Source organism: Lytechinus variegatus, chromosome 7, assembly GCF_018143015.1.
Source record: "Lytechinus variegatus isolate NC3 chromosome 7, Lvar_3.0, whole genome shotgun sequence".
Classification (NCBI taxonomy): Eukaryota; Metazoa; Echinodermata; class Echinoidea; order Temnopleuroida; family Toxopneustidae; genus Lytechinus; species Lytechinus variegatus.
In genome coordinates, this window is record NC_054746.1 from 9,678,192 (window position 1) to 9,705,188 (window position 26,997).

At 35.4% G+C, this 26,997-nt stretch overlaps 1 protein-coding gene across 1 annotated transcript in view; it reads right to left on the reverse strand.

Annotated features, from left to right (window-relative positions):
• LOC121418401 (ras guanyl-releasing protein 3-like) overlaps window positions 1-26,997 on the reverse strand; it is an 80,760-nt gene that overhangs the window by 35,314 nt on the left and 18,449 nt on the right. The window contains exons 2-4 of the mRNA XM_041612244.1: window positions 22,635-22,793; window positions 19,441-19,546; window positions 2,707-2,817 (exon numbers count right to left, since the gene is read on the reverse strand). Of these exons, the coding sequence (XP_041468178.1) occupies window positions 2,707-2,817; window positions 19,441-19,546; window positions 22,635-22,782 (365 nt within the window). The 5' untranslated portion in view covers window positions 22,783-22,793. The remainder of the gene's footprint in view (window positions 1-2,706; window positions 2,818-19,440; window positions 19,547-22,634; window positions 22,794-26,997) is intronic.

Here is a 26,997-nt window from a genome sequence, read left to right on the forward strand (position 1 = left end):
AAGTTAAAGAACTTGGTACAAAACAGTATAATTAGGAGAAAAATTCCAATGACACTCTTTAGAACAAAAGCTTACCCAAATCATGATTGAAGACATCTAATAACAAATAGTCTCCATGTTTAATAACTTATACAATGTTTATTACATGAACTTTAAGTATTTGTTCAATAGTTTAAACAACCTTGCTAAATTTATCGAATTTTAAATATGAAAAAGTTAGTACTGTTGTTTACAATTTTAAAACAATTGTTTTAACTGCTAAACAACTACTGTGATTTTCATATATAATAAACAGCATTGTATAAATATTTAGGTGTATATACAGTATAGATTTATCTGGTAATCAGAGAGTCAAAGCACCAAGTAGACAAATTTCCTAACAATTCAAGAAGTGTACAAGGTATAATTTAATGAAAATATAATAATAAGTATTCTGCATTCATATAAAGAAAGAATCAAACAACAACTGAAGGAATTAATCAAACACTTCAATTGTACTAGGAGCATTTGCTAAAAACATGTTATAGATCATTATAGGATAAAAGAGAAAAAAACAACTTTATTCCACAACCACAGGCACTAGCTCCCCAGTGAAATGATGTTTGTAGTCACGTGTGGAGTGCGGTGAAATGACGCAAAACCCCCTCAGTGTCAGACACATTTTACTTAATTGCTGCATCAGTTCTGTTTATGCTGTAAAAAGATTGACTTGATATATTTGCACTGCTAACATGCTGATGCCAAAGGCATTTAGTTTTAATTAGTACTGCCTGGGAGTAAAGATCCTTTAAACACACTTCGTATGTCGGGTATTTATCTTTCCATTAGAGCTTGTACATCTCTATCTTTATGGGTGTCTATCACTGTGCCTCTTTCTCTCTCTCTGATTTGCTTTCTAATTCCATTTCAATGATAGAATTCTTTCTTTTCTTATAATTGAAGAGAAGGGCTTGTGAAACTCTGCAAGAATGAATTCTGCTTTGCATAAACCCGGCAGGCTACCGGGTTTTGCTTTACACATGTTGGATTAAAGATTGACCGAATTGTCTATTTTGAAAATATATATCAGAATTATGGTTTGATTGAATGACTTTTATTTAAGAATTAAGAATGAATAAAAAAATTGGGAAAGAGCACTAAATAAGTAAAATATTAGTCGTATCAATGAATGTGCATGGAAAATTTGGACATGCCTGAAGTGTACCTTCCTATAAAGAAATAATGGTCTATGTTCTCATTTCATGTAATAAGGTGACCCCCCCCCAAGAATGAATTAAATGAATCCTTATTCTTACTTTTCCACTCCACCCCTCTCCTTTTGTATCTTAATATCTACAAATGTTCTTTCCATGAAGTGATCTCTTTTTATAAAAACTCATTTCCTCATTTCAAATACCTTTTCATTATACTCTTATTAATTTTTTCCTTTTTTCCCCTTCAAATTTTACATTACAAACATTCACCTGACAAATCACTCCAAAAAGCAATTACCAGGTACTTTTGAACCTTTTCTTAATATCTATGAATGTTCTCTCTATCGAGTCATTTCTTTTGAATAATCCTCATATCCTACATTTCAAACTCCTTTACACTTTACCTCACTTCAATTTCATTATTTCAAGTTTTATACAATCGTTCTCTTGACAAATCTCTCCCCAAAAGTAATTAACTGAACTTTTCATACTGAAGTGCCCTGAGGAATTAAAAACACTTGTGTAACCTTGGACTGGAAGACCTCAATTTCTCCATCTCCAGACAGTCTCTCGACTTCTTGAACCACCATTACTTTCGAGCCAACAAACCTATCTTATAATTAATCACAATTAGGAGCTTTGATTGGCCTCGTGTCATCGCACAATGACTCTCATCAAATCGACAAACAGTATACCCATTCAGTTGTAGAAAGCAATACGACAAACCAATAATCGTAAATCATTGAAACAAGTTAATTTCCTTCTCATGTGTATATATTCAATCAAGATACTTCCCATCTTTGATGCAATTCAATCACTGTACCCTATTTTTCTATATGCTCTATTTACATGTTATTTTACTTTCTGATCAGAGTGCTTATCTGTACACTTTCAGCCTGTGCCGCTGATCAATATATCCTTAGATAAACCATTGAAAGTTATTAAATGAAGTGAAATTTCATTAAATAGATTAACTTAAATCAAACTTTCAAACATATTTTTTTTAAATTGTCTTCACATGTGACTCTTCTATGAGTACAAAGTATGGACAATTCCTCAATAATACACTTAGGAAGCAAATTGTCAACTTTTAAATGATATTCCTCTCAAGTAATCATATTTTCAAAAAGAAAATGTAATACCTGGAGAGGCACAAGGTCAGTCATTGCCTTCATTTCTCATCTTTAATATCCAATAATATTTTAGTTGTATTAAGTTACGACAATAGATATGGAACACAGTAGGTTCTATTTTTGGGTTATTGTCCTGTTCTCTTAAAATTAAGAAGTTTCATACCACATATTAATATTACTACTACTACACTACTACTACTACTTTTACTACACTCTAAAAAATAAAAGGCGAAAACGGGTGGAAAAAAAGGAGGAATGGTAGCGTGTTCCACAATGATTAAAAACACTCTTACTCCTTGGCCATTCTAAAGAGCTATTTATACCCCTTTCATTTTTCAGAGCACAATGTTACGAGAGAAGAGAGAGAGAAGATGACTTACTTTAATGCGTGGCATATCCTTCTCTTTTTGGCGTTGACATGGCATTCATTGTCCTCAGCTGAATGGGAGCAAGATGGCCGACTGCACGACGCCTTGGAACAGCTCTGGTATGTGTGTCTGAGTTAAGGAAGGCAACCTTGATTTATATGGACTACTAAATTTAGATTAAGATTTAGATCGTGATTTGGGCCATGTGGTCCATATCCAAATTGCCCATCATTGTAAGCGATTGCGCGCTTGTGGGTAATTGGTTACAATAATAAAGGGTATGGAATGAGTCAAACAGTTTTAATATTAATTACTTGGCCCCACCTCCCCCCCAAAAAAAGTGATAATTGGTATTCACATCCTCGAAAGTGATTTCATGATGGAGTTAATATTGAAGTGGGTCGCTTGTAGAAGCATCAGCAATAGCAGTATAGTCACAGGTTTCGTAGAAGTCATCGTCATCACCACCACATTAGGCATGGTAAGTAGGAGAAGTCAACTTTCTTTGAGAAATTTGCCTAGAACAGGTCTTATATGCCACCAGGTCCATTATACAACAAGAATAAAAACAACAGTTCTAAATTTCAGATCTAGAATAAAATTCAGGGTTACACTCTCACTGCAATTGAGAACGCCGAAAAAGAAAAGGAACGTTTTAATTAACCCCGTTTCATTACGCACCACCATACTATCAATAACAATTGACCTAGTGACCGGGTAACGCACTGGCTGACCGACAAACCTTCTAATCAATCAGATGGACTATTTAGAAAGTCGGTGGGTGAGTCAGTCAGACAGTCAGTAAATCAATCAGCTCATCAATCAACTATTGAATTCATTTGTAGCCTGAGTGGCAGAAGGGCATTAGGAATTACACATACATCACTTCCCATTCTTGTTGGTCGGGCAGAAGGGCGTTAACTCTTGTAAACTGTACACTTGTCATATAGCACACACTTGAGCAATGTGAAACAAGGCAACAGATTCTACATCTTTTTACAACTTACATGTATCTCTTCCTAATTCATTAAGCATTAAGCGTGAAGCGTTGTGGCCCAGTGGATTAGTCTTCGGACTTTGAAACAGAGGGTTGTGGGTTTGAATCCCAGCCAGGGCATAATTTCCTTCAGCAAGAAACTGATCCACAATGTGCTGCACTCAACCCAGGTGAGGTAAATGGGTACTGGTATGAAGTAATTCCTTTAAAGCTGTGTGCGCTATGAATGCCTAACTTAGCCGGGTAATATAGGAGCGCCTTGAGCACCTAACAAGGTGGACATGTGCGCAATATAAATACCCTATATTATTATTATTAAAAAGGGGTTAGTTAATCATGAGGCTGGAGTATGAGAAGGTGCCACTTTAGGTGAAAGCACTCATAGTTTTATTTGCGTGTACTTACGAAGGAGGGGGAAGGGAAATCATGCCCTGTCCCTGTACACACTAGCAATTTAAATGTTAAGTCTGCAATTGAAAGGCTGGAGGAGTGAAAACCTATTCCAAATGTTATATTCAACTTTGCTTTAAGCCCCCTCACACCTGACCGAAGGTAGGCGGATGAAGGGTGACGAATGGGAAAAATGCACGAAATGCACGCAAATTAAACAAATTCAAATAAAATTTCTGTCAAATCATGCGATCAGTAACTATTGTCAAATTTTATCAACGAACAGTAAGCGAAGGATAACTATGACATGCGAAGGATATCGATTTTTCGGTTCACCTCTTGGAATAAATTGCAGCCAAAGGCGAGCGAAGGATTGATATAACCCAATAAGACAAACGAACAGAGAGCAATGGTTTGATATGGCATGCAATTAGAAACAAAGACGAGGGAATAGATCAGGCATTAGGGTTCTTTCGAGATCGGTCCACTTTGGCAAAAGCGCGAAAAGGGACTATGCGCAACAATAACACATGAACGATAAACGAACAATTACCACAGACTAATAAGAGATGCGAATTCAAACAGATGGCCAACGAATTTTTCATCAAGAAATTTTAAACATGTTCAAAATGTCCACGCGAATTTGAATAATCGCAGCTGTTAGTTCAGAAGGTGAACGAACCCAAACACGATATGATTTACTATCAGTTACCATTGAAAAAGATTTTTTTTAAATGCCTTTTGCCAGCCATCGCAAGGCATATTTCAGGCCATTAGGTTAGGTGTGAGGGGCCCTTGAAGCTGAATCCAACAATTAAAATTTTGGATCAAATCATTTAACATGGTAAATACAATAATTAAAAAAAAAAGTTGTCACATACTCCTCCAACCTTTCAATTGCTGATTTTTAGTGCATGTGTATGGCATTTTTGATAATAAATTAAACAGAGGGGGTAGAGAGGACAAAAGAAGAGTAACAAAAATATGTTTGGTTGTGAAACTCTGTAATATCCCTATTTATTCATTTAAGGGGGACACACCCTGGCACTGCCCCCGAAATCATTAAAAAAAAATGTGTAAAAAGGGTCAATGGTGGTAGTGGATAGTGTGTTCTAACCATAAAACAAAGCCAACAAAGACTAATCAGCTAACTAAAGAAAAGATAGAAAAATAATGTGTTCCAATCTACTGTAGATAGCACTGTGCAATGGCAGTTACTAAATGGGATGAGACTGTCCTTATCATATGTAGGTCAATGCAATCTTTTCAAGCCTCCCTTTAAATACTAGTAGATAATTTAAGTTTGTTATGAATTATTCATATACATGTGTTCAATTAAGAAAAAAAGGTAAACTATGAAAAAATCTCTCATTTGGAATTCAATCCACAAACTCATCTACTTCCATTGATACTTGGTGACTGACCTGGATATAAAAAGTTTTGCCAAGTAAAGCTCTTGATCTTGAAAAATGGGCCAAAATTCAGTTTCTATGGCAACTGCAGAATGTATTTATGAAGCACAATATTATATGTTTATGTTGTGCTGTGAAGAAATGAAGTTATCTTTTTATCAATAGAATATATATATTCTGCATATAATCCATCTGTGGATATAGTGGGTTTCAACATTAGCAGCCTCTTCTTGACGCAGTAAGCAAATAAGTTTCAAACATACAATTTAATTCATAATTCATACAATTATCTATTCTTTTACAGATATAATATTCTCATATCTCATGAAGACAAAATTTGAAACTTAATGCTTATTTTATAATACTTTTTAAATTACTACTCAAAATGCTTTTTAGGCAAGTTGTAATATCACATAAAGTAAACACTCTTTTCATGACACTTGATCAATTGCTTACACTTAAAGGCATTTGTGGCAAGCGGTTGTAACACATAGCACCTTAAAAATTCAGGCAAAAAATAAAGTCATTCATCACCAACACAAGTATTTACAATTTTAAGCTTTGCAAATGTAATATTTTTACATATTATGAAGTCAAAATATAAAGCTCAGTGTTTCTTTATAATCAACTATTTTTTATGACATTTGATCAACTACGAACACTACTAAAGCATTTAATGCAAGGTGTTACATGTATATCACATGGCACCTTTATATCACATAGCACCTTTAAAAGTCAGGCAAATCTCATCAAAACATCAAAGGCATGATGTCTTGTTTGCATAGTTCGACCGGTTAACCCCCATCAAAGGAAAGGAAACGATGATGGCCTCTTTACTGGCTTTCAAGAGAACATGTATGAATAAACAAAGTCCCCTTTTATGTGCAAGGGTGTGCGGGCATGGTTTCAAGGGTTGCTCACGCTCCACACGTTTAAATGCTGCCGCCGCCGCACATTATTCATGGGACTACACCCACTTGCATTTCTATTCAGCGTGATGCGGTAAAGAAGTGCACCGGAGTCAAACACACCCCTGGATGGCCGCCACGACAGGAGACAAAGTGATGCGAGCCGACGTACGTGTGCACACGTCCAAACAAACATTTTCACAAGTTGTGTGTGCATGAGGAAATTGAACCATGTTCATGTTTGTGTTGTTTTTTAAATTCTCTTTACTATTTGCCCATCTCCTCTTTTTTTTTCATTCTGTTTTTTTTTTTTTGCATCTTCAATAAACTTGCCTTTTTTACAATGACACTTTCTTTTTATCTCTATATCTCTATATCTTTATCTCACTCTTTTTCCAACTTTCCCCCCATATCAGGGGCTGTGGAACCAGGAGGGGGGGGGGCTATTTTTTCCAAAACCGTGTACAAAAATGCAAAAGTGACCATACAATTGTGATTTTTTGCATGGTCAGCCCCCCCCCGCATATGATCTTTTTAATTCAACCAATTCCTTACCCCTCCGAAATACCTAATTCTCTCAAACAACCAATACAACCCATACCACTTACCCATACCGGCCCCCTTTCCTGGTCTATTGCTTTTTCTACCTCTCTCTCTTTCTCTATCCCATCTTTTTTCCTCTGCCCCTCACTGCTATCTCCTTCCTTCACCCCTTAACCTAATCCTTCAACATTTCATACCACTCCGCACTCTCCCTCTTTCTTTTTCTTGGCACTCCCTCTAGTTTCTTTGAAATTCACATTCTCCCACTGAAAACATTGTGTCATGTCTGACTCTGTTTAAACAATCCTACAAGATAAAACTCGACTTTCTCTCCCGCCAACACGATTGCAGCTCCCCTCAACCAAGAGAACTCGATGTTTCTCTTCACAAAGAACATCTCCATTGGGAGTCGTCCGCTGATCTAGTTTTCTCATCGTCTTTACAGGGAAAAGATTTTTCTTCAATATCCATCCCTCCTCCGCAATAACAAGAGTCAAACTAGAAATATTACAAACCGCAATATTCTCAATTCTCTGTCACATCATGATGAAATGGTACATGGCGCTGTGTAGGCGGCACTTGAAAAGGCAATGAATTGACGCCTAGCTTACATTATTGGCAGTTTGCAACAAGATGCTCACAATTACCCCTTAAAATTGCAATAAGCATTTATCAAAACTCCTTAGTCATTCTCCTGTAATATACTGTGGTTTTTATGACCTTTTCCAACGTTTGTCTTTGGGAGGGGGTACAAAGTGACAATAAATGCCATCATTTTTGTATTTGACACAGAATTAAGAATGGTCTAACCTACTTTCTTTCAAACAATCATTCTGGAGAAATTACCACATGGTCAAATCCCATTTTATATAGTATCTGTCAATCAAACCTTATTATTCATTTTTATAGCCACTTAATCCCTGTAACTTAAGCTCAATATTTTTTTCTGAATACTTATTTGGTCTAGTAATGTTTCAGATATTTGATCAGACAAACTGATAATTAAATAAGTAACTAAAATAAAAGATTGCAAGGCAGGGTGTATGGTTTTGGGGTGACACGATATTTACTTCTTCGACAATTGCTCTGGGCTTTCTTTCCTCTAAGATGCAGTGTTGGGGTTGCAAAAGGATTTTATCTTATTTTTAGATTTGGGGAAGGGTATTAATTGAGGGTTGTCAGTCAATCAATTGAAGTCAGGGAATTGAATAGTGTGTGAAATTTATGGCGGAGCAATGGGCAACGGAGCAAACGTCATGGAACAGAGTTGGGGAAAAAAAAAATCCCCAAACATGCACAAGATTTTGAATGCTTCAAGTTTACTGTAAATATCTTTGCCCTTTTCATGGCAAAAGTACATCAAGTTAATTTTTGTTAATAAGAATGGCTCATAATGACCACATTTTCCCCTACCCAGGAGAATTTGTTTAACAAACACCTACCTGAATCAAATCTGAGTAAAGGCTTCCCCCACTCTTAAAAAAGGGGTATATTGAGAGGCAATAACACAATTTGATTGTTCATAGACTAAGTTGTAGGAGGCCATGAGGCTGGAAACTAGCACATCCTAACACATCATTCCCCAATCTTATTCCTAATACCATTGAACTCAGCTCTTCTACCCCACAGCCTCCCCCCCCATCCCCATCTCAACTCTGCCTCCTCAAATTAGCCTTATCCCCATTTATTTTGACCTTCTGATCTTGTCCAGTTCTCAATGAACTCATCCAATCCAGCTCTCAGCTGCTCCCTCATCCACCAATCCAACTCACAAAGAACAAAAGGGAAAGAAAGAAAGAGACCTGCATTCTAAAACCAAGCAAATCCAATCAAGATGGCCGCTTATCTGATTAAAGGCCGCTTGCTTTAATTGCATCGGAGAGAAAGAAGTTCAACGACTCGCTTCGCGTGTTCTTCGGAATAGGAGGCGGCCCCTCGTTTCCATCCCTCCCCGTAGATACGGTTGACCCAGAAGGAAATGATGAAAAAGTAAAGATGCAAGTCGGCTTAATAGCCTCCATGATCAACTTCAGGATCAAGACTGAATTTAGCTTGGTGTGATGAGATGCTAAACAAATTGGAGTAAATCTGGCACATCTATCCAATTATTGTACTCCTCATCTTGTTCACAGAATTCTAGAAGGTGTTAACTCCTCTCTGTCTATCTCTCTCTCACTCACAATCTATCTATCTATCGATCTATCTATCAATCTGTATATCTATCTATCTAATATCTATCTATCTACCTACCTACCTACCTACCTACCTACCTGTCTGTCTGTCTGTCTGTCCGTCTTTCTTTATTTCTATTTATCTATCTATCTGTCTGTCTATCTATCCACCTGTCTATCTATCTGTCTGTCTGTATCTCTCTCTCTCTCTCTTTCTCACACACACACACAAACATGCAACTCTTCTCCCTCTGTCTTGCCCATGAACTTCTAGAACATTTGGTAAATTCCTTTCTACTGGATTTCAATGAACCCAAAATAAAATGGAAAGAAATATTTCTTTTGTAGTAAAGGAAGGAGGCAACAAACTAAAAGATCACAGCCACAAAAAAGGAAAATATTGAAAAAAGTGGTTGAAAATAGAGTAAAGTTAAACCCAATCTCCATAGATTTTGAAAAACTAGCCATGTTAATCATTCCCTGTGAAGAATTTGGGAAAATGTATTCATTCAATACATATTCAATACATATTCTCCTGATCATGAAGTATATATACTGTGGACTTTTTAGCAAGTCATAGTTTTCATTTTGAATGAAAAGGGATAAAATATATTAAATTTTATTCTAAATGATTTTGCATATAATTCAAACATAGAAATAATGAATAAGGGAAATTTTAAAAAATTGCCATCAAAAGTCATATCTTCATAGTAAAAGTGATCAAACTTATAGCCAGTCAATACCTTTGACTTCAATAGCTCTAATATTCCCTTAACAGCAGTCTTACTCAAGATGTGAATCTTAAATATATATGAATAGCTTTCTTGCAATCTCTGAGGATCAATAGATCTATAAATACATGTGTATGAATAGTAGTGGAGGTAGAACAAGACCTTGACTTTACCCAAGATGGCTCAACCACAATACCTGTGCTGGCATAATGAAGTATTTATAACTGGATATTTGAGTGGTATATCATACAATGTGAGATTTCAAAGGTCAGTCACAAATCATATTTCATATCATTTGAATTTGTCATCTTAAATTTACAAAGTATTACCAATATGCCTCACAGATCAAAAGTATAAGATTATCTGGTTAACTGGGGTTTTTTATATTTTCTTCTCCTTTCTGAATATACTAAAAGTGGTGGCATTCTTAACTGAACTAATTTTAGTTACATCTTTATCTGTTAATTATGTTCATATTTATTGCCATGCCAATTGATCATGAAAATATCAGAAAAAATATTGCCTTTTCAAAACAGAAAAGAAGAATGTGAACATGGTCATCCTTTAAATATCACTAGTGGAGCATGCTCTGAAAAGAGAATAATTTATATAGTGAAAATTTTTATTTATACAGACAAAATGAATATAACACAATCTAGGCATGATGATCTTCTGAGAGCAAAATCTCTTCATTTTTGCTGAAAAATTCTCATGTAGCTTTAAAGTAAAAAGAAATGATTAAATATCATCATTGAGGGTTGAGAAGGTCGCGGTCCCAAATCGGGAGAAAGTTTGCGCTGCTAAGCTGGCGGATCATCGCGCATCACCGCGCCAGAAAATGGGGAGGGCACTCAGCCTTGCAGGCCTGGGAGAAGGGATGGGGAGATTAAAAGGAATTGAATAAATACGCCTCCACAGTCGATGCACAAGCCCATCATCATCATCAGATTCGCCGACAAGCCAAGGAGAGCAAGTGAGAGAAAGAGATAGAGAGAGAGAGAGATGTAGTGGCAAAGAAAGCATGAATGAAAGAGAGGGAAACATGGAGACAGACAATAAAGACACAGATAACATGAATCATGTCGGGTCACAAGCTCCTTCATTATTTGGCTCTGGATGTAAGGAGAAATGTCAAATTATGAAAGATATCATTCATGTATGTTATTACTATTCATTATTATCTTCATTATTATCAAGACATGTTATTTTAAAAATGATTCATAGAAAGAAGGGAGAATAAAACAATTAAAACAAGATGACAGGAGGGGATAACAAGAAGAAAGAGAATGACTGGATAAAAGGAAAAAGAAAAAATAGTGAAGGGAGAGAAAGAAAGAAAGTGCTAGGAAGAGGGATACAGATAGAGTCAGGGCAGGAGAGATAAAAAGAGAAAGAGAGGGATCATGGAAGAGAGAGGGAGAGAGGAGAGAGTAATTGAAGTAGCACAAACCCTAATCTGACCTCTTACAAATATGTTCTCTAAATAATCATCGTCCAAATGCATTATTCAAGGCTCTATATTAGGGATTCTATTTTCAATCTTATAAATTTTTATTGAAATTGGGTCAGTCAACCATCCATCTCTCCTGCCCTTTTGCTCTCGTTATCTGTCTATGGATTCATTCATTCGTTGTGTATAGCATCACTGTGTATATAAATGTTGTTGATGTCCCTATAGACTTAAAGGGGAAGTTCACCCTGACAAAAAGTTTATTGTAAAAATAGCAGAAAAATAATGAAAAAATATTGCCAAAGGTTTGAGAAAAATTCATCTAATAATTAAAAAGTTATCAGAATTTCAATTATTTGATTTGTGATGTCATATAGAAGCAGCATTCTACATAGCGAATGGTAAAAAAATCAATGAAATGTCATTTTCTCAGAAAATTGAAAATGGTTTTCACTGTACCTTTTGTATATCAATAGACACATCATTTCACACCCGATCATGAATAGAAAACAAAATTAAGTCATCAGGAACCATACAAAATTTGAAATTCATGCATTTTATTTGTACACAACACACGGGGCAGCTGCTCGTTTATGACATCACAAATCTAAAACTTTGAACTAAAAACTTTCTTACTCTTTAACGGATTTTCCTCAAACCTTCACCAATATTTTTCACTATTTTTTCTGCTATTTTTACAACAAAGTTTTCTTCAGGGTGAGCTTCCCCTTTAAAGCTTGTGTATAGTTTTGGTAAATCCACCAAAATGCACCTGTCACTATTTCAATTCATTGCTAGCTAATATCAATGGATATGCCTAGTAACAGTTATGATGTGGAGGATATGAAATGAAAATGTGTTTTACAGGATAAATTTTGCGATTTTACATGGAAATTTAACTTGATCGGGTCACCCGATCAAATTAAAATATCTGTGTGTTTTTGTCTTTCAATTAAATCCTATTCCAAATCATGGAATGGGCTGAAACTTTCAAGATATGTGTTTTGTCTGTAACTTTTGGATATCTAATCACTAGATTTATAAGATAAGTGCTTGAATGCCCATTTTTAAATTTAAAACAAGCATCGCCGAGAGAGGGCGCTATATATCCAAGATTTGAATATTTGAAATTTTCTCAGAGAAGTGCAGTTGGAAAAATATCTAACGGTCTCTATGCTTCAGTAAGACTGTCATATTAGATGATATTCGATTATCAATCACATTATTGACCCTTTACCAAAGCTATACACAGGCTTTAAGAATTAAGGGGAAAGTAAATGAACAGAAATTAACATTGCATCGCATTACACAAATTAATTTAGATGACAAGATGAAAAAATTAATTCCAACAGATCAAACAAGATGAAGGACCACATGTTTGCTTACTGTAGGAATGAATATTACATGCCAAATGATTCTGGAAGAAAATAGGTAAATTGCTTGGTTTACAAGAAAAATAAGCATGGCATTAAATGATAATACACATGCCCATCTGAGCTCATCTGTGTTATCATTTTGGCCAAACTTGGCTTTCAACATAGATTTCATTTCACAGCATTGGTTTTTTTTGTAGAATTTACTAGATCTATGTCAGAATGAAATAAGAATGATATGCTAGATTTAAATGACTTTCTCTCAAATGTACTGCTGTGACAAACAGAGTTAGCTTCAATTTTTTTCTTCAGATAATTTAGAATACATATTATGTTAATTTTTTATATCAATTTTGAATATATCTTATATTAAAATTTTCCAAAATGTTTATATTAATTCAAATTTTAAAATCATACTTAAAAAGAACAAACTAAGGATCATCTGTCTATTGATACAAGCAAACGATATGTAACAATTGTACAGTAACAAAGATGAATGCAATGAAGACAAAACAAATGATGGCTTGAAAATTATTTCTAAAAATAATGTCAGAAAAGTAACATAAATATGTACAATTCAAATGATCACATAATATTACTAAAAAAATCACCTGACTTAGCTCTATAAGGTCAAAACTAGGATTCCCCAAAGCAAGAGTGTTTTTCAAATGTTGTATAGTATCTTTATTTTGTTCTCACATGAGATGGTGTTTAAAATCCTCATTTATGGTACTGCTTTTCATATTTAAAACTTCTCCTCACTGGAAATTACAACCTTCTATTCATCAATCAATCACTGGGAAGCCAGGTTCTTGCATGTGTAACGATCAACGTATAAAATCCAGAGCACCACAGTTTAATCGTTGTCCCATATTTCCTCGAGTGGTAAACAAGTGATTAGTCTAAATTGTGAATAAAATAGGAGAACCGAGATAAACAGTCTGACCTTTAACATTTATGATTTATGAATGGGAATAATTGTTTGTAGTGTAAGTAAAAAATGGAGTAATTAATAGGTTGTGAGGGAAAGGGGGCAAAGCAGAAAGGAGAAGAGGGTGATGGGAGGGAAGGAGTTAAAAAAAGAGGAAAGATGAGAAAGAGAAGGGGGAGAGACTGAAAGAAAAGAAAATCAATAAATCAACATGATTGAGATAGCCCAAGGGAATCTGCGATTAACCCCACCCCCAAGAGAGCAGGGCTTAGTCATTGATCTAAAAATAACCATAGAACCGATTTGGAATACCTACCTACTTGGTGTATGAGGTGAATTCACACCGCTTTGTAGTTTTAAAAAAATACCAGGTATTCTCTGAAAGGGAAATTTGTCCTGATATTCTCTGATCAGAAAATATATTTTTCTATTGTGAAAGTCAATTGCAATATTTCCAAAAGAAAATACCAGCTAAATAGTCCTTTCTCTTAACTGCTTAGAGGCAATTTACAAATTTGCGGTATGTAAAATTATTATTATTATTATTACTAGCAATAGCGATTTTTTAACCATGCACCTTGCCCTGCTCATCAGACCCTACTGCGAATGCTCATAACTTGAAGAACTTCTTTTTTTATCCGAAAGGGAGTGCTTCAGGTCTGTGTGAATGCAAAAAAATAATTATCGGCTTTGTTTCTAGCCTGAAACAAGTTCCAATAATTAAACAAGTATTCTGGGAATAGTCTGAATACACCTTTCATGCCTAGTCCTCAAATACACCACGTCCAATATAATTTTCACTATACCCGTCGGCTTGCCGTGGATTTTAGCGGTTGTCCATTCCTAGTTGCCAGCTCCAATACTCAAATTATAACCTCAATAAAAAGGATGCCTCTTTTTGAATATCTAAAATCTATAGAGATAAGAAATAAATGTGTATTCTATTCCAGGAAGATCCCAGTTGGATTAGGAAAGTGTATTTCTCTGATAAGTTATTGCAGGATTCCCCCTATTAAATCATGAAGGTCACATGAGAGAAAAAAATATTACATTGATTATACTCATGATCTTGGAGATGTTCCAACTAAAACGCATCACTCAGTATTCATGACAAGGATTTCTCCCATGGAAACATTCTGAAAACAATGACCTTCTTCTATACAAACATCCGCATCCAGGTTGATTCGGGAACTAGAGTGTCAACGTCTTTTGAAAAATGGCGATTTCCAGCAACTTTGGAATGGTCACTTATGGGGTGTTGCAAGAAAATACTTGTGATCAATTTCAAATATTCTGTTGCAGTTACAACTGATAGATCAACATTAGTTAATAGCAAATCAGATTAAACTTCTCACTTCAAGAAGCAGGGGAGCGTTTCATCAACAATTTTGTCCAACAAGTTGTCAGATCTGACAACTTTCCTTGAATCTGATTGGCTGAGAGGTACTGTTACTATGGTTACTGTCGGATGAAACAGAACTTGTCGGATAAAACGTCCGACAAGTCCTTTCATGAAACGCTCCCCAGATTAGCAATCAATCACAAATTTGCAATTAACTGCAAGACACATGATTGATTTAGGGACCAAATATAGACTTGAAATTGATCGCAAGTTTCTTGCAACACCCCATTAGATTAGCATTTCTCTCACTTGTTATGCTATTGTTATCAAGGGTTGCTAATCTGGTTAAATTATCATTCATAGTTGCAACTTAACATTGAATTATTCATGAATTATAGAGAGTAAGGTACAGAGGTGTTTAAGTTGACCTGCATCTGTAGATTGCAAGAATTCAGATTCTGTCACTCCATTCCGTGTCCATTCAAACAAAGAATCAATACCTACTTTTAACTCTAAACTGACACTTGATCATTCTCCACAGATTTAAAAAAAAAACAGAAAAACATGATTTGTAATAAAGCTTTCAAATCACATCAAAGTCTTTTTTAATATTCATGATTAACTATATCAGTTTACATAAACTGAGCTCTAAGGTCCCACTCATTACCTATAGTGTTTGTAATATGTTGTAAAAATGAAGACTTGCAAATTTGGCGCCTGAAAATCATTACTGAGTGCTTAGAAAATGGAAATGTACAAATGACTGAAAACACCAACATAACTTACTCAATACATTTTAATGTGGAATAAATAAAATGAAATATGATATACTACGTGTCAACCATTAAGAATATTGAAATAATCATTTTCAGTTCCAGATATCTTGAAAGCATCTGCATGAATTTATTTTTTTTTCTGCTCCTGAGTGATTTTTAAATCCATATGAAAAATATAAAATAAAAATTGTATCAGAGTTTAGGATTTTTAAAATAAGACCTTTGTATAGTTAAACAACGTTTCTAAGAACAATTTTTGCAAGCATGTAAGTTTGTTTTGACGTACCCTATACACCTGAGCCAGAACCCGAGAGACGTCGTCGGCCGTAACTATTTATGGACGTTTCTTTTTATTTCTCCGAGTCGGGTTTCTATTCTGAGATCATCAACAAATTTTCAGCCTGAAACCACTTGAAATCTCAAACGAATGACGGGCAAGTTGTTTTCAGCCCCCCGTCCAGAAGGATTTCTGATGTCTATTATTATCAAGGAGTGTTGGTTTACCTTTGCCAAAATGTACTCAAAGAAAACAGGGCAGTATATACGTATCAGTAATCCCCAAACATGGTCACATCTCAAAAACAAAACGACCACCATGCAATATGTCTTATCAATCTGCATGCTCAACATTACAGATATCATTACCGGTACAACAAAATACTCCATTGAGGAAAAACACCATGTACATGTATGTGTGTATGGACGAACATGTTTGCCAAAAATAATTTTCAAGCTCTCACAGACTTTGAATCTTCTGAAAATGAATTACACTTACAATTAAGTTTGAAAAGAAGGATTTAGAAGAATAGTTGTGGATCCTTTACCATGTGAACACAATTTGGTAAGCCATGTGTTGTATCACATAAGTTCATCTGCCATTGGGCTAAAACTAACTCAGGAGTGTTCAATATCTTCTCAATAAAATTTACAATCATAAACATCATACATTTACCTTAAAACAGGATAGACAAAAACAGCATATTAATATTAAAACTTTTGATTATGGCTCTCAAAGGGGGAGGGGGGGGGCAAGGGCTGGATATGCCCCCCCCCCCCTCGCCAGATCTGCCACTGCCATTAAAAAAATTCTGGTAAACAAAATTATGCCATTGACAATTACACAGTTGAAAAATCTAGCTAAAAATTGGCCAGATTTTTTTTTTGTATCTATACTGTAACAGGCCCCAGGTGTACCAAGAACCAAAGCAAAATGTTATTTTTTTCCATCAAAAATGCTGATTGCCTGAATAAACACATTTGAAGGGCTTTTCTGTTTAAGACATACAATACAACCAATTGAAGATGCACATGTGTTCGAGTGGAACAAAAAAGTGGAGAAATTAGCAACCTGATCTTAAATAGCATATCAAAATACAAGGCTGTTTTATTAGATTTTTTTAACCAAGGGAAAAAACCTTTTCTATGAAGTAATATAAGAAACAGGACAAGGCACATGTGGACTGATTATACAATCAGCTTTAAATGAAGTAACTAAATCCCACTTGAATTGCATTTAATGAATAGCAATACCTCACGTTTGCTTACACGAGATCAATGCCTCACTGCATGAAGGTTTCTTTTCATGATAACTGTGCCGTGATAGTGTGACTTCCATGGAAATCTTTATTTTGATTTTAAAATGTTAGAATTTGAAATTCATCGCACTGATGAGGGTGCTGGTATCGTAAATATTGATGCAAAGGTCATGTCTGGGTTTTTTTTGCAGAATCATAGCAAAGTGAATGAAGAATGTATTAGGTTTTCTATAAATATTCTATATAAGTACATTTCAGTGAAGAGGTAGAAAGGAAAATAAAACCTGCATTAAATGTCACATGTACTTTGAAAAACTTTCAATGAATAAATATTTTCATGATAAAAACTGACTTAGATATCACATATCAAAAACTTTAAATCAAGACACGTCTTCTTGATATAGCTGGTAATAAAAGATGACATTTCCAGCTAAAGAGCAAAAAATGAAACCAATTTGTTCCTGGAACAAATTCAAGAATATCGTCATGGTAACCTAGAGATACATGAAAGAATGAAATGATTGACGATTTTCAAAACACAGAAAATAAACCCAACAAAAGGTGAAAACGAGGGAAACATTTCTATTCATTTCCAGTTTGCTATATTAAGTAGGCTATGACTCCACCTTAATAAATGATCTGTGCTCCATTTTTTTACCTATTCAATATCAAAATTACAGTCTGAGAATTCCAAGGAGCATCCACAATTCATAAACGTCTTTGATTCAAAGAATATTGTACTCAATGTCCTTCTAAAGCAATTTCATGTAAAGTAAAGGGATACAATTTTTATTTGAAATGTTATATGAATTTCAAACAATTACTCTAAGACATGATCTATTTTAATGTCTTTTACTTCTATATATGTCTCTTTTTTATTGGGAAAAGAGATGAGCAGTGTTAAAGGAAATAAAAAGGGCCAAACCACACACCTTGTGGAAGGCCAAAGGTCACTGGAAGCCTGGAAGGGCACTCAACCAAAAAAGTGGTAGGTGTGTGCCGCGGACGAGACAAAAAACGGGGGTCTTGGAGCGGGCTTATTGTAGAAAGGAGGGTCCTCGGAACGGGAATGGAAGATCATCAAAGACAACATCATCCCTCACGATCTTTTGAGAAGTATTCACCCAGTATTTAAAAATAACTTGGTATGATTGCAATCTGGTTACAATTTATTTCCCTAAAGTTTACCACAGTGCAATCCACCTTCTATGAATAAATCAATAAAAGTAGAATCTTGAGAAATTTTGTTAGATCTGTTAATACAAAACTGTGCAGGTGGGTGTTTCATAAAGCTGTTTGTAAGTTAAGAACGACTTTAAGAACAACTGGTGAACCTTTCTTACGTGCGTAATCATCATCAATGAATATACCATTTATCAAAATAAAGGATCACCAGTCGTTCTTAAAGTCACTCTTAACTTACGAACAGCTTTATAAAACGGCCCCCTCAGTTGTTTTGTCAAACAGTGCACTTGGGAGTGTTGTATGAAAGGACTTGTCAGATGTTTGATCTGAAATACTGTAGTCTGTTTTATCCGACAGTTATCGTAACAGGCTAACGCAATATGCATCTCAACCAATCAAAATCAAGCAAAGTTGTCAGATCTGACAAAATGTCAGACAACCAATGTTGATGATTGCTCTTCTGCACTCATCCCTTCACAAAAGTGTGAAGCTTGCTGACAGCTAGTAACTAGCTTGTGTCTTGGGAGTCACTAGTGGATAGCTCAATAAGCTTGTAAAAGACATGCAGAGATATTTGCAAGCCATCCTTTAATGAGCATGCACTGTTGTCTGCTAGCTTGTAATTGCTTACTAATTGCTTTGGCTTGCTGATAGCTAGCAAGTAACATCTGACTAACTGTTCTGAAGTTGTGGTTTAACTATGGAAAGCCAGTTGTTACATAAATTTCTAAAAGTATAAGTTTAATGTATCAGCTCATTTGACTCTCAAAACATTCTTAACTGTCTGGGAAGGATAAAAAGTTTTCTTCACCATTAAAGAATTAGGAACGAGCATAGTAGACATGAGAATTAGCATATAATGTAAACATTTTTTTTGACAAGTTTGGCTTCCCACAATGTCAGCACTTAGTTGCATGTCTTATACAGACCATAGGCTTTTGCACAGGGACTGTGTGGTTCCTGTATGCAATGGGTTAAGTTGATAATTTAAAAAAAGGATATAAAAGCTTGAACTGCTTCCCCAGCTCCTCTGACGTCATGAACCATTTGTGCATCAGAAAGAGAACCCTTGGAAACGCTGTCTCCTCCACTAACGAGCCATGCTCATCTGGTAAAAAAATTATAAAGGGATATAAATTCATAATGAAAAAAATCACAACAAATAATAGTATTATAATCAGAGCTGCCAACCTGAGTATAAACATTTCAGTATTTCAAAGGGGGAAAATTAGTATTTTGGTGAGGAAATTATTATTTTCAAAGAAATACCATATAACAACAGATAAAACTGCAACTTTAGGAATCAGTATTTTGCATGAAACTATCAGTATTCTTCTTAGTTTTCAGAAGTAATTACTGAAAATCAGCACAACTTGGCAGCACAGATGTAATGATTAATGTGTGAAGATTTTTTCCATCATAGGCCAATAATAACAGACAGCTTTTTTTTGTTCTGGGGCCCGTTGCAGAAAGTTGCAATCAAATGGAACTCTAAAATTCACTCGCAACTTCATTTTTAATCAATCAGAAAGAAACGCATTCAGGTATGTTTTGTGTGTGTGTGTTTAATTGCTGCTGTTTTTTTGTTACTGAAAACAGAATAATTGCTGAAATCAAACAAATTAGACCTACATCCACTCATTATACTCCAATATCGTAGCCTAATCAATAATCACCCAAGCAGTGATTAAGGCAATTTATTAATCAGCTCGACAGAGCTCATTGCATAATACGCACCAATGATATGTCAATCTGACAATTTCATTTAATCGCTATGTCCTCATGAGCGAGAGAGAGAGACACGGAGCCTTAAATCTATGCTAAACCGCACTGGGTAGTCAATAATACACATCCATCATCACTCGAATGCTGACAAAGTCACGTCTGTGAGCCGGCTGTGATCTTGTAATAAATTGTAACCACTCTTTGATCAAGGCGCTGATATGGATTCATCATAAAACACATTTGGAGAGACATGAATCTGTCACCGGGCAGTTAATCAATGGTTGAATTGAGTAAGGGTGTGTTTATGCTGCCATTGCGAGGACAAAATCAGCGTTTTCAAACGTCGATTCAAAACGCTGATCGTAAACATGGTTCTGGGAGTGCTGTTTATGCTTAACTTTTCAGAGGCAAAACCACGATCTTCAGCTGGCTTCGCATTGTAATTTTCATTGAGCAGGGAAGCGAGGTCAAATTGGGTGCGCCTTTTTTTCGAAAGTTTTTTTCTGAGTGTTGTTATTATGTGGAGATAACATGGAGCAATGCGACTGTATTTGCCGCGGATTTTCATCTCACCGGAAGCATGTAACAAATGACGTCATTTAAACATGTTTACGATCATGGTTCGGTTTATACTTCCCAAAAAAGCCTGATTCTGGTCAAACAACGTTTACAAACGCACCTTTCTGATAGTTTACGATCAGCGTTTTGAAACAGAGTTTAAATGAAAATAAGCATGGACGCAACCGTGTTTTGGACTAATCACGTTTGGAAACGCTGATTCTGGCCTGAAAAATAAAAGCATAAACACTGCCTAAGAGAGAGATACGGGGAGGGGTGGGGATAGAAAGAGCAGGATGGAGAGAAGGTATTTACATTGTTTTAAATTGATAGTATCATTTCGTTTTCTGTTAATATCTAATAGAAATGTGCAGAAGTTTTATTAAGTCTTCGGCTGCTAGAAATGTTTTTTTTTCTCAATTAACCATTTTTATTTTGCATTGGAAATAGAGGAGAGATAAATATGCAAGAATTTAATATACAGTTACCCTGCGAAACATTTCTCATACATTTTCCTTGCACTTTTAGTCAATTGAAATAAAACAGATACATTCAAGCATTTTGTAACAATTTTGCCACCAGAAGTGAAATTTCAACACTGAGTAAGCACACCCTTTTTTTTCTGCCAGCTGGATCTGAGGACATAACTGAATCTGATTAAAAGTTTATATCAGACACCTCCAGCATTTTTTTACTAAGTTTTTATCATTTAAAGAGGGTTTTCATTTCCTTTTCATTTAATGATTGTTTCTCCACACTCTTTCCAAGCTTGAAAATGATTAACAAAATGAAAATCAAGCCTAAGCCATGTAAATCACAGTTAAGGGTAAAGCAAATATCGTCAAGATGGCCTCGGTGTGTGGGGGAGTGGGGTTGGGACGTAATGCACTCTTCGAAGTGTTTTGGGCAAGGAAACAAGTTTAAAAAGGTAAAAGATATCTTCAAATGAATTTTACTAGCTAAATTCCACGTGTTCTTCATGATTAATGTCTACTTTTAATCGCCTAACTATTTCAAAGTTTTGCGCAAATCATTTTTCACTAACTTTTCAAAAGTAAGTGGTGCTCACTCAAGTGGAAAGATTTTTCGACAGTTATATCATCATTTGATTAAATGGTGGAAAAATCTTCGGGATATTACAAATATATAATTTTACAGGATTTTTTTTAAGTGTAAACTTTTTTTTGATACGCACTGTATAATTTGATTTTCATGAGGTGAAGATACAGTATCCTGTATAAAAGCGAATTCATAATCCATTTTCAGAGGCAGAATATTTTTTTCTAAACTCTCGGATTGAAAATGCAGTTCAACGGGGTACTACTGCTTCATCTCAAATTTACAGATTCAAAAGCAAATTTAGAGTGGTGTTGAAATGCCAAATGAAACAAGATTGATTAATTTGATAGACATGTTTATCTAGCATATATGTTCCAGGATTGCTTGAATGACGTTTGACTTTCATGAAGAAGCCCTACAATCTATTTTTATTGTGGTTTTAAACTTCTTTCCTTTTTTGTCTTTTTTAATTCGAATGTAGTATGTTTCAGCACCAGATAGTACTAGGTTGCATGAAATGTGTTCTACAAAGGCATCGATTTCCTTCAGCAAGAAATTCATCCACATTATGCTGCACTAAACCCAGGTGAGTATAATGTGGAATAGTAAACAAACCCCTTTGAATGTTTATTTTCATTTTGCAATGTGACTGTTACAATCATGAACCCACATACCCCCCTGATAATCTCTCTGTATGTGTTCACCCCCCTCCACCCCCCCCCCCCAGCTTCAATCTCTGTCTATTTTCTCTTGCTCACTCTCTACCCCTGTCTCCAACTCTCTCTCTTTCTCTCTTTATCTATTTTTGTCTGTCTCTCCCTGCCTCTCTCTTTCTCTCTAAGACCAACACTCACCAAAGCAATCCATACATGTACTGGCTAGTTTGTCAATGGGAGCACTCCGAAGGTTGAGACCAGCGATGGCGCCCTTGTCTTCTTCCATCGTGTCAAAGGTCGGCGAGAGCGGTTTCTTCCGCCGCGGGCTGCTCGCTTCTTGCGTCATGATGCTTACCCCTGGATAAGACGATACAATGATTGAAACAATAGAGCGTGATAAAACTATATTTATATCTTCAAGCTTAAAGGAGAAAGCACATTTCTATAAGAAGCATGCAAACACTGAAATTATTCAATTGTGGTGGCTTTCCAACACAGCCTTTTTTAATTGTTCTAGCTCCTTTACCTTGTGGTTTCATGATAGTCTGCAGACACCAGACTAAAATTGTTCTCTATGCTCATAGTCAAGCACCTGACAAATAGGCAGGTGGTCCAATTTTTCAAGTCTTTGGCATGACTTTGCCAGGCATTGGACCCATGCCCCCTCCCCAATTCATGAGGCGGGCCCTCTACCACTGAGCCACTGTGCAAGGTACCCATATCACCAAAAAATCTTAACTCGGCAGCAAGTACTTGCAAGCATTAACATCCATCGCTATACCTGAGATACCTTAAGGTCAGCTGTACAACTCTGCAGCATATCTGTCAGTGGTTGATTGATAGCAAGTACCTTGGGAGATTAGATTATAAATTCAATGTTGTGCATTGAAATGACTTTTATTTTCATAATCTGGAGGCGAAAAAAATTACTTAGGAGTGAACAACGTTGCAGTGTGAAAAACCTTTAGCAATAAGCCTGTTCACGGTTGCAAACTGCGCACGAGAAGAAGAGGCTTTCAAATTCACTGACATAGGCAATTGTGAATTGATGATTATTCATGTATTCCTTTCAAAATATTCATTTTATCACATCCAAGGTGAAGAGTAATAAATAGAGCCTTTATAATCACTGGTATCTGACAGTAGCCGAAACAATAATCAAATGTGCCAAAGGCAGACAATAAAACAGATTTCTAAACTTTATCCCTGATGTACTATTCTAGTCACCTGGTCTATACAATGCCTTTTGTTCTTAGAATTTGAATACTCTACCGGTAAAGCTTACGCAACATCTACATTTGAAAATGATAGTGCTTATCCTAATGAAAAATCACAAAGGTCATTTGAGAAAAGTTGATCATGAGCTAACCGTGAACTGGCTTATTGTGATGGTGAGTCAATGATGCATGAATGAGATAGAATTGCAGACAGAAATAACAAAATGAATAAAGGTGATAGGACTACAGTCAAAGTATTATTAACTTTATGTTGATTTAAATAATATTTTGATTCATACTTGAATGAAAGTTTACATTATACTGTCCATTATGCAAGCTTCATACTAATGATTACCATCATCACCATCATCATCATTATCATCATCATCATCATCACTGTCATCATCATCATCACCATCATCATCACTGTCATCATCATCACTGTCATCAACATCATCATCACTGTCATCATCATCACTGTCATCATCATCATCATCATCATCATCACTGTCATCATCATCACTATCATCATCAGCTTCATCATCATCATCATCACTAGTATCAATGCTTTCATTGTCATCCTCCTCATCACCATACTCATCATCATCATCTTCCTCCTCCTCATTCTCATCATCTCCATCACTATCATCATCATCACCACCACCACTATCATCCTCATCTCCCTCCCCCCTTCCCCTCTTAATCATCATCATTCACCATTATATTTTCCATACTAAGACAGTAAAGATGTACAGAAAATACTGCACGTTCCAAACACAGCAAATCAAGTCAACATCTTAATGTAACCCCGCCCGGTCCCTCTCAAGATATCCAACCACCGAGAGTCAAGGTCATTGCTTGTAATTCTCCCGCATCAATTCCACACAAACAAGCACCGATGCACACCACATCCACCATGCTAATGCTCCAATGATCCCGGTATGCATATGACATTCAAACCATTCTTCTTCGGGTTTTTATCATCCCAGGGCAAGGAGATAAACGTTTCACAGAACCACACAATATTGTTTATAGCTCCTCCTTCAGATGTACATGTATTTTCATTTGTCAGGCATTTAGATAACATCGGGTTTTATCACATGCCTTAACTCTTTGCACGCTGAATTAATTTTTGGCGGATAATAATGACCATTGTTTCCATGTTATTTTCTTTAATTTGATCCACATTGCACCACTGATACTTATTATTATTATATAGATGTCATCCAAGAAATATTGCCGTTTATTAGCTTATCTAATTTCAAGGTAAGGGAGAAAGTTGATACGATTGTTGAATCTAATTGTACGAATGAGCAAAATTGCAACATCAGTACGCAGAGGGTTTACAATACCTTTTACATGGGAACAGTTGGAGGCATGATCTTTGTTTTGTTTGTTTTATTTATTTCATACCTTTCACTAAGGTATGAAGATATTTTTACTTGATTGTTAAAAATCAATATATTCTTATACATCCATACTTTGCCATCTTATTCAGAATAGATTAGACATGACATGGTCTCATCAAAGTTTGAAAAAAAAACACAAGTAGGCCTACAGAGTGCATGCATTTCTTCATTTTTTGAGCAAATTTTTCTTCTCAGTACTGTAAACATGGCTCCACACTAAACCTTTTCTTCTACCAGTCCAACCTGTTCATGTTGGACCAGAACTTCCCCAATTTTTCAATTTTTTACTGGTCCAAACCTGAAATTTACTGGTCCCCCAAAATAAAGAAAAATATAAAAAGAGACTTCTAAGTTTATTTTGCCGACTTTAATTGCTTTCATGCCCTCTACAACAACATAATTCATGAGAGCCATTTCTCAATTTCGGAGAGCCATTTTTGAAGATGACAGAGCCATTTTTATAATTTACAAACGAGGAGAAAATATCATTTGTATCAGTTTGATATATTTCTTACTGGTCATGTCGGACCAGTAAATCTGGCTACTTCTGAAAAACCACTGGCCGGGCAGCAACTTTTACTGGTCTGGGACTGTCGGACCAGTGCCAGTGTCGCGCCCTGCATATAATTTCATACGGGGTTTGATAAAGGACTGGGACTTTAGATGAAAGTGTTAAGTAGTTGTGAATTCTCTAACTTCCTAAGTAAAATGATTGATTTTATTCCTTTACACATATACCATTATACTTATTTCTTAAAGACATTTTTTATCTGCACTGCCTCACACACTGAGATCACTTTTTGATATCTGGATATTTCTATTACTAGGGAATTAAGACTTACTTTTGATAATTACTTTTCCCTGTTTTACATTAATATATTTTGTATCCATTTTACAAAGCTCTTCCCCCTCTTTAACATTTTCATTCTTTCCTGGTGTCAAATTTATAAGAAGGCACAAGAGAAGTGGTTGGTTCGATTAAATCTGAACAAATGTCATCAACTTCGCAGTATGAATAATATTATACCTTGAGAAATATGGCATTTTAACGTAACTTGTTGGGAATTTTTTTCTTGTATTATTTTCCAATCAGCTCTTTTTCATCTACATTGTTTAATGCACTGAGATTATCATTTCATATCTGTATATTTGTTCTTAAGAGAAATTCTTTTGAAAAAATCCCTCTTGTTTAAAAAATCACAGTACTTTTTTGTGTTTTAAGTATATAGCCCTTCCCCTTTCCCAAGCATTCATTCTTTTATCAAATTTGTCAGGAGTGGGCAAGAGTAACCTGAACAAATTCCATCATCTTAACAATATAAATAATATCATACCTTCAAAAATGACATTTTCAATCATATTGTTCTCAAATAAACATTTTTCCAACTACATTTTGTTTCATTTTTAATCGAAAAAAATATAAACCAAGTAAATACCGGTACAATAAAAACAAGTCAATATATTGCTACATACTGAGATTACTTTTTCATATCTGGATACTTGTATTTAGGGATAAAGAAACTCAGTTAAAAAGAAATTCTGATTTCAAATATCTCTTTACTTTTCCTTGTTTTAAAATATTGCGTATTGTACTTGACTGATATTACTCTTTCTCTCATTTTTTTCTTGTGTCAAATTTTCAAGTATGCAGGAGTCAAGTGGGGAATCAACTACATCTGAACAAATGCTATCAGAATCATACCTTGAAAAAATATTGGCATTTAATACTAAAACTTGAAAGAAGGAATACAAAAGAGCCTCTATGGGGTCAGAGCAATGCTATGTAGTAAATTTTCTTTACAGAATCACTAGTCCCTTTAACCATCGAACAAGTGCCTCTGGCAGTCTCACCTGCATTACAAGATTCAATATAGCAGCAGTGCTGACTTTGAAAACTACTATAAAATAATTATTCCCCCCAAAAAATACCATTCA